This window comes from Miniopterus schreibersii (assembly GCF_964146895.1).
Source record: "Miniopterus schreibersii genome assembly, chromosome: Y".
Lineage (NCBI taxonomy): Eukaryota > Metazoa > Chordata > Mammalia > Chiroptera > Miniopteridae > Miniopterus > Miniopterus schreibersii.
In genome coordinates this window covers 5,239,960-5,249,229 of record NC_138120.1, presented here as the reverse complement: position 1 = coordinate 5,249,229, position 9,270 = coordinate 5,239,960, and the positions used below count along the sequence as shown (strand labels likewise).

At 58.4% G+C, this 9,270-nt stretch overlaps 1 protein-coding gene across 1 annotated transcript; it reads left to right on the top strand.

Moving 5' to 3' along the window:
* Positions 1-284: 284 nt before the first annotated feature.
* On the top strand, positions 285-7,535 carry LOC308551991 (testis-specific Y-encoded protein 2-like; the record flags this gene model as incomplete). Its single annotated transcript, XM_081126935.1, has 4 exons — positions 285-317; positions 1,886-1,997; positions 2,089-2,234; positions 7,491-7,535. 4 exons carry the CDS (start codon positions 285-287, stop codon positions 7,533-7,535), a joined length of 336 nt encoding a protein of 111 aa, XP_080983061.1.
* Positions 7,536-9,270: the final 1,735 nt, after the last annotated feature.

Below are 9,270 nucleotides of genomic sequence, written 5' to 3'. Positions count from 1 at the left end.
GCCATCATTCTAAAAAGTCAAATATATCTTTGCCGCTCTTTCATCAATTGAACATATCTTGACAGCCTCACTGCATGTCACATACGACATGAGCCCTTGGTGAAGAACAAAGTGGAAGCTGGGAGAGCTAACATTCTGGTGAATTTGTAATTAGCATTTATCACAATCTGAGGACCCCTCTTTGAATTACTAAACCATCAATACAAATCTTCAGACTAATCTAATCAAGTACTGTATGGAGCTTGGCAGCGACAGAGAGGACATAGAGGAGGAGAGGTGAAAAGATGCCAACTAGTTGCACAAAGCTGAATTTCGAAGTAAGTGGGACAACGTTTTCTCACCTGGAAACACTGAGACATGGACCGATACAGAGTGTAACACATTGTAATCAAAGAATCAAGATGAGTCAGGAAGTCTGGAACATTGCAGAAGCAATGCTGTTCAGGAAGTGCAAGTGAAGGAGAATGACATACTATGTTCTCTGTGTGTTCTTTGATCTTTGGGTAAGATAAGTGAAGAAAATCAAACTGCAGGCACCAAAACAGCAGTCTTAACTTCTTCAACTGGTTCTTTGACCACAACCTGGCAGGATCTGGCAGGATCGCTGAGGTAAGGACTCGGTGCCTAATGCCGTAAGAGAGCTTGGTGTGTTCCCCAGCATCTGGGCTTTCTAACCAGATGCCTGCTATGTTGTCACAAGACGTGACTCCACGATAGATCAGCAGTGAGGACGTGTGGCCCAACCGCTTGAAGTACTATGTGAGGAGGTCAGCACCAGGAAAGGGCACCTAGAGGAGCACAGGTGAGTAGACACGCCTGGGCACACGCGGGTGCGTTTCAGGAGCAGGCAGAGTTAGGGCAGGGTGGGAAGTGCACCTGGTCCGCACTGGAGGTGCTCCGGGCCTTTCAGTTAGAGATGGAGCCGGTGAACTTGGAAGCCAGCAGGGCCTTGTGTCGGCTCAAGCACAAGACGTGGCAGAGGCGCCGTCCCTATTTAGAACTGAGGAGCACCACCATTCAGCGCATCCCCGGATTCTGGGCCAAAGCTGTATCCTTGATGGTAGACGCGCGGGACCACAGTGTGCCCGCCCCATGAAGGAGAGAGCCACCAGCGGGGAGAGGTAGTTCAGCAAGGAAATAGACACACGGCAGACAGTGTCGCGGCAGTGACCACAGTCTGATGCAAAAGCTCGGAGACGCCCTTTGAACACGCAGCTCCCACCGAAACCCTTCCTGGGGGTCCAGGGCCGCAGCCACAGGTCAGAATCAAGCCCAGAAGAACGGCCAGAGTTGTCTGCAGGCAGCTCTCGGGCCCGCAGGTCCTTCTCAGAGTCTTGCCAAGCCCAAGGGGGTCTCTGGGTCGGAGTAATGAGACATAGGCAGGAATGCGTGATGTGCAGAATTAGAGATGTCCTGTGGAGCCCTGAGCGGGCAAGGATGCAGGGCAGATCAAAGTGTGTCAGGAAGCAGAGTCAGCCTGAGTGGGGGCAGACACGTGCGGGCCTCAAGAGCCTTTGTGCTCCTAGGTCCTGTTTCGGGGATGGACGTGGGGGCCTTGCCAGAGGATAGAGGGATCGGGCCAAGCCAGGTGCTTGTATAGATGCGCAGCATGTGCTAGTTGTTTGTCGTCCAGCTTGCAGCGTGCAGGCTCCTTGACCCACAGCAGTTCGTGAACCACCCGGAATTGTCAGCCATGATGAGTGACCAAGACGAAGCCATGCTCAGCCACATGATCAATTTGAAGGTGAGCCTGCACAGACCAAGGCTAGGGAGGTAGGGGGCTTGGGAAAGTGACCTATCCCTGCCGGCAGGGAGGAGGTGGGTGTCTCCTACAGGAGACGTCTTCCCCCGCGCCCCTCCCTCCACCCACCCTTGTTCTATACAGGTGGAGGACGTGAGGCAGGCCAGCGAGGGCTGCAAGATGATGCTGTTCTTTCGCAGCAACCCCTACTTCCGCAACAGTGTGATCGTGAAGGAGTATGTCGTCAGCATCACAGGTGAGTGGAGGCTCCCCGCACGGGCGGCAGCAGGAGGCGGTTAGAAGTTGACAGGCAGTGCGCCCCTGTCCCCATACTCCTCGTGCTGCAGGATACCGGGCGTCCCATTCCACTGCCATTCATTGGCACCGGCATTATGAAAGACAGGCCTACAGACGCAGGCACCAGAACAGCAGCCTTAACTTCTTCAACTGGTTCTCTGACCACAACCTGGCCGGATCTGGCCGGATCGCTGAGGTAAGGACTCGGTGCCTAATGCCGTAAGAGAGCTTGGTGTGTTCCCCAGCGTCTGGGCTTTGTAACCAGATGCCTGCCCTGTCGTGCCGAGACGTGACTCCCCCGATAGATCATCAGTGAGGACGTGTGGCCCAACCACCTGAAGTACTATGTGAGGAGGTCGGCACCAGGAGAGGGCACGTAGAGGAGCACAGGTGAGGAGAGGCGCGCTGGGCACTCGCGGGTGGGTTGCCAGGTAACTGGGATGTTGTTTTGCCACATGGACTCCCTGTGGCTGGGAAGACTACAGCCCGGGAGGCCCGGTCGTCCGGGCATCGGGATGAGACAGGAAGTCCGGAGCACTGCAGTGCCAACTCTGTTCCGGCCGGGGAGGCTGAGGGAGGGTGTGGGAGTGTGCCTGTCCACCACCACTCAGAATCAAAGCAGGTGCATTGTCCCGCTCCTCCGAACCCGCTCTCCTGGCCACCAACCCCAACCTCGGCCTGCCCCACCCTTCCTTAACGGGACTGTCCCACCGTGTTCTTCCTACATCCCTTCGCACAATTGCCGGGCGATATTCTTCTTGCGAAGCCTGAGGCTTCTCTGCCACCACGTCCCTCTGTTGGTCCTCAGAGCCGTCATGTATGTCCTCAGGTGTCTCCTTCTTCCTACGCGGGGCATCCTGAGAACGCTGTCCGTGACAGAGGGCTTGTGGTGGGACTTGTTGAACATGGGGCTGGGGGAAGCTGAAGAGAAGCGATCCCAGTGGTACAGTGACCCCCTTGGCGGGGGAGGCCGTCGAGCCATTGTTCAGTACTCTGGCAGTGCTCAGAGGAGGCGATACGTACGAGGTTTGCGTGTTCAGGGCACCTCCCAAAGTGTGAGATACCTAGGAGGGACCGTCACTTGATTTCCAAACCCAAGTAGTGCACGGAAGGAGCTTTTGCAGATACAAATGTGTTTTCAATCAAACACCATTTTCCTGCACGTGAAACAGGTGCAGAAACAGCCTCCGGAAAGGCATTGACACCTAGAGCCACGCGGAGCGGGCAATGAAAGGGATGGAAAAAGCAAGCTCATCAACTGTATTTGTCCGTGTGTATTTGTTCCTTGGGCAAGATAAATGAAGAGCATCAAGCTGTGTGTGTCTGTGTGCTGTCCGTGGCTTGGTTTGGGCCTCTCCGTTGCCTGCCTGGGAATGTCCAGTCCCTCTGCGGTCTGGGCTTGCACAGTTGCGGAAGTGTGTTTAAGTGTTTCTAGGGGTGGGTGGGTGGCGGCGTGAGAGGGCAGAATTCTTCCCTGGTGGCTCAGGCTGGGGAGGAGGAAGAACTAGGAGAAAGTCCACTGCATAGGGTCTTCCCGTTTTCCCGAGGGAGATAAGGTAGTTCAAGGAAAAGGCTTTTGGAGCAAGGGCCTCAAGGTCCAGTGCTGGGACCTACAGGAAGATAGACTTGCTAGCACCCTCCCTGTGGGCAGTCGGGGCTCACACCTTGACGGCAGGCAACCAGGTGGGAGGCTTCACAGTTCCGCTCACAGTGGAACCAAATGCCCTCCCTAGAAGCCTGAGCACAGTGTATTTGGCCGTGAGGACCTCCCCGTGCGCCGTAGGATTCGGATCCACGTTCGGCGGGTGGGCGGATAGGGTGCATGCAGGGACTCTGGGCAAGGGAGGCAAGCCATGTGGGAAGTGGGTCAGTATAGTATGCTCAATGGGGGATGAATCCGACGCTGGAAGGGTGAATGGCCAAGGGGACGAGGAGAAGCAGAGTGCCTGCGCCCTAGGTGTCACACACAGCGCCCCCGCACACTGAGCCACACGTGCGCGCGCACACAGACACAGGCGCGCACACACGGAGGCACAAGCATGGACACGAAGTTGTGTTGGGCAGTCTCTGGCCCGTGATGCCCACAGTCGGTACATCTTGCCCATTTGGGGGCCCTTTTACATTTCCGCGCACGGAAATGGCCTCCTGCAAGCAGGAGGGTTGCTTTGCCGCGTCTTTGGGTGCAGGCCTTCTTCTGCAACCCAGTAATCCTGAAGCAATATCAAGTCACCCTTCTTTCTGGCCGCTGAGACCCAAGGCGTGGATGGGGGAGAGAGTAGGACTGAGGGAAAGAGAGAGGGCAAGAGCCATGGGAAACGCAAAAGGACCGTTCCAGTGACAGAAGGAGCCCGTTTCTATGCCGCGCTGGTCCTGTGAACTCAAGTCGACCAGAACGGGGGCTCCAGTCCCCTCCAGGCACAGGCCTTCCCTTGGGCTGTAGCTTCACTCTCAGATATCCCATATCCCGGGATAACCTCTCCTGCCCGCCGTGTTTGTCCCCGTGGCTTTTACGAGGGCTCCCTGTGATGCAGTGGGAACCAAATTCTGCAGGGGGAAGTGTGATTAGACTTGAGAAGGAGCCCAGCAGGCAGAGATCGCCGTGGATGCCAAGACAGGAGCTGGGCGTCCTGACGAACGCTTGGCTCCGGGTGCGAGGCCCAAATGGCACGGCGCGCGTGAGGGCGGGGGCTTCGCAGGGTTGCTCCCAGGGTGGTCTCACTGATGGGACGGCGGGCGTCCGGCGCGCCCAGCCCCCGAGGCGCGAGGGGCGTGTCCAGCGGCGACTTCCTTTCTCCGCGTCCACGTGACCGGAGGTTAGGCAGGCGCCCCCTGGGACGCCGCTTGGCGGGACAACGACCCCCGAGGCGGACACGGCAAGGTGGTGCGCTCGGCAGGGGTGGGGGTGCTGAGGCTCGGCAGTCCCGGGGCTTGCGGCAGCTGCTTCCTCACACCACGGGGCTGAGGGCCAGCGCCCGGAAGGGAGTGAGGCTGCGTTGGGAGACAGCCGGGCTCCTGAGACCGCCTGTGTGGTCTCGCGGCGGCTCGGGGGCCTTCGGGAGCTAGGGCCCCTCAGGCCACCCGGCGCAGCAGGGGCCCTTGACTCGGGCCGGTGGCGGTTGGGCGTCCCAGGACGCTATTATGTTCAGTTTGGTGCAGGAAGCTGATGACGCCCAGGAGGTAAGGGCAGAGGCGGTCCTGAGAGTGGAGGTGGTGCCGGCGATGTCGGACGTCACGGAGGTGGTGGCGTTTGTGAGTGGGGACGAGAGGTTGGCGGCAGGCCAGGAGCTTTGTCCGCATCCTGGGTTGGTGAGAGAGGAGGGGGTGCTGGCTGAGGAGCAGATCGTGCGGGACGACCAGAGTGCCCTGCAGCAGTGGGCAGAGTGTGTGGAGCCACGGGCAGAGGGTGTGGAGCCCCGGGAAGGGGAGGAGGGGGGCCTGCAGGGTGAGTTGGTGGCACAGGAGCAGGATGTGGTGCAGTGGGAGGGCGTCGTGCAGGCGGTGTGGACGGTGGCAGGGTATGACTTGTTTCTGGCCCTGGATGAGGTCTTCCCAGATCTGGAGGTGGGGAGGCTCGAGGAGGTGAAGAGCGAAGAGCTGTTGGTGGAGGAAGAGGATCATGAGTTTGTGGAAGGGCCAGACGGGGAGAAAGAGTGGCAGGAGGAGGAGGAAGAAGAGTGGCAGGAGGAGGAGGAGGACGAGGAGAAGCAACAGGAGGAGGAGGAGGGGGAAGAGGAGGTGGACGAGGGGGAGGATGACATGGAGGAGGCAGAGGGCAAGGCGGAGGAGGATGAGGACGAGGAGGAGGACGAGGAGGGCTTGATTGAGCAGGAAATCATTGGCCTTGTGCAGTATGTCCTGGTGGGTCAGGATATCTTGCAGCTAGTGGAGGTGGTGGCTGAGGCTGAGCCAGAGTTAGAGGGAGAAGCAGAAGCAAAAGCTCCAGCAGAGGAGCCAGGGGAGCAGGAGCAGGCAGAGTCAGGGCAGGATAGGAAGTGCACCAGGTCCCCACTGGAGGAGCTCCAGGCCCTTCAGTTAGAGATGGAGCCCTTGAACTTGGAAGCCAGCAGGGCCTTCTGTCGGCTCAAGCGCAAGACATGGCAGAGGCGCCGTCCCTATTTAGAACTGAGGAGCACCACCATTCAGAGCATCCCCGGATTCTGGGCCAAAGCTGTATCCTTGATGGTAGACGCGCGGGCCCACAGTGTGCCCGCCCCAGTGAAGGAGAGAGCCACCAGCGGGGAGAGGTAGTTCAGCAAGGAAATAGACACACGGCAGTCAGTGTCGCGGCAGTGACCACAGTCTGATGCAAAAGCTTGGAGACGCCCTTTGAACACGCAGCTCCCACCGAAACCCTTCCCGGGGGTCCAGGGGCACAGCCGCAAGTCAGAATCAAGCCCAGAAGAACGGCCGTTGTCTGCAGGCAGCTCTCGGGCCCGCAGGTCCTTCTCAGAGTCTTGCCAAGCCGAAGGGGGTCTCTGGGTCGGAGTAATGAGACATAGGCAGGAATGTGTGATGTGCAGAATTAGAGATGTCCTGTGGAGCCCTGAGCGGGCAAGGATGCAGGGCAGATCAAAGTGTGTCAGGAAGCAGAGTCAGCCTGAGTGGGGGCAGACACGTGCGGGCCTCAAGAGCCTTTGTGCTCCTAGGTCCTGTTTCGGGGATGGACGTGGGGGCCTTGCCAGAGGATAGAGGGATCGGGCCAAGCCAGGTGCTTGTATAGATGCGCAGCATGTGCTAGTTGTTTGTCGTCCAGCTTGCAGCGTGAAGGCTCCTTGACCCACAGCAGTTCGTGAACCACCCGGAATTGTCAGCCATGATGAGTGACCAAGACGAAGCCATGCTCAGCCACATGATCAATTTGAAGGTGAGCCTGCACAGACCAAGGCTAGGGAGGTAGGGGGCTTGGGAAAGTGACCTATCCCTGCTGGCAGGGAGGAGGTGGGTGTCTCCTACAGGAGACGTCTTCCCCTGCGCCCCTCCCCCCACCCACCCTTGTTCTATACAGGTGGAGGACGTGAGGCAGGCCAGCGAGGGCTGCAAGATGATGCTGTTCTTTCGCAGCAACACCTACTTCCGCAACAGTGTGATCGTGAAGGAGTATGTCGTCAGCATCACAGGTGAGTGGAGGCTCCCCGCACGGGCGGCAGCAGGAGGCGGTTAGAAGTTGACAGGCAGTGCGCCCCTGTCCCCATACTCCTCGTGCTGCAGGATACCGGGCGTCCCATTCCACTGCCATTCATTGGCACCGGCATTATGAAAGACAGGCCTACAGACGCAGGCACCAGAACAGCAGCCTTAACTTCTTCAACTGGTTCTCTGACCACAACCTGGCCGGATCTGGCCGGATCGCTGAGGTAAGGACTCGGTGCCTAATGCCGTAAGAGAGCTTGGTGTGTTCCCCAGCGTCTGGGCTTTGTAACCAGATGCCTGCCCTGTCGTGACGAGACGTGACTCCCCCGATAGATCATCAGTGAGGACGTGTGGCGCAACCCCCTGAAGTACTATGTGAGGAGGTCGGCACCAGGAGAGGGCACGTAGAGGAGCACAGGTGAGGAGAGGCGCGCTGGGCACTCGCGGGTGGGTTGCCAGGTAACTGGGATGTTGTTTTGCCACATGGACTCCCTGTGGCTGGGAAGACTACAGCCCGGGAGGCCCGGTCGTCCGGGCATCGGGATAAGACAGGAAGTCCGGAGCACTGCAGTGCCAACTCTGTTCCGGCCGGGGAGGCTGAGGGAGGGTGTGGGAGTGTGCCTGTCCACCACCACTCAGAATCAAAGCAGGTGCATTGTCCCGCTCCTCCGAACCCGCTCTCCTGGCCACCAACCCCAACCTCGGCCTGCCCCACCCTTCCTTAACGGGACTGTCCCACCGTGTTCTTCCTACATCCCTTCCCACAATTGCCGGGTGATATTCTTCTTGCGAAGCCTGAGGCTTCTCTGCCACCACGTCCCTCTGTTGGTCCTCAGAGCCGTCATGTATGTCCTCAGGTGTCTCCTTCTTCCTACGCGGGGCATCCTGAGAGCGCTGTCCGTGACAGAGGGCTTGTGGTGGGACTTGTTGAACATGGGGCTGGGGGAAACTGACGAGAAGCGATCCCAGTGGTACAGTGACCCCCTTCGCGGGGGAGGCCGTCGAGCCATTGTTCAGTACTCTGGCAGTGCTCAGGGGAGGCGATACGTACGAGTTTTGCGTGTTCAGGGCACCTCCCAAAGTGTGAGATACCTAGGAGGGACCGTCACTCGATTTCCAAACCCAGGTAGTGCACGGAAGGAGCTTTTGCAGATACAAATGTGTTTTCAATCAAACACCATTTTCCTGCACGTGAAACAGGTGCAGAAACAGCCTCCGGGAAGGCATTGACACCTAGAGCCACGCGGAGAGGAGAATGAAAGGGATGGAAAAAGCAAGCTCATCAACTGTGTTTGTCCGTGTGTATTTGTTCCTTGGGCAAGATAAATGAAGAGCATCAAGCTGTGTGTGTCTGTGTGCTGTCCGTGGCTTGGTTTGGGCCTCTCCGTTGCCTGCCTGGGAATGTCCAGTCCCTCTGCGGCCTGGGCTTGCACAGTTGGGGAAGTGTGTTTAAGTGTTTCTAGGGGTGGGTGGGTGAGTGGGTGGCGGCGTGAGAGGGCAGAATTCTTCCCTGGTGGCGCAGGCTGGGGAGGAGGAAGAACTGGGAGAAAGTCCACTGCATAGGGTCTTCCCGTTTTCCCGAGGAAGATAAGGTACTTCAAAGAAAAGGCTTTTGGAGCAAGGGCCTCAAGGTCCAGTGCTGGGACCTACGGGAAGATAGATTAGCTAGCACCCTCCCTGTGGGCAGTCGGGGCTCACACCTTGAGGGCAGGCAACCAGGTGGGAGGCTTCACAGTTCCGCTCACAGTGGAACCAAACCCCTCCCTAGAAGCCTGAGCACAGTGTATTTGGCCGTGAGGACCTCCCCGTGCGCCGTAGGATTCGGATCCACGTTTCGCGAGTGGGTGGATAGGGTGCATGCAGGGACTCTGGGCAAGGGAGGCAAGCCATGTGGGAAGTGGGTCAGTATAGTATGCTCAATTGGGGATGAATCCGACGCTGGAAGGGTGAGTGGCCAAGGGGACGAGGAGAAGCAGAGTGCCTGCGCCCTAGGTGTCACACACAGCGCCCCCGCACACTGAGCCACTCTTGCGCGCGCACACAGACACAGGCGCGCACACACGGAGGCACAGGCATGGACACGAAGTTGTGTTGGGCAGTCT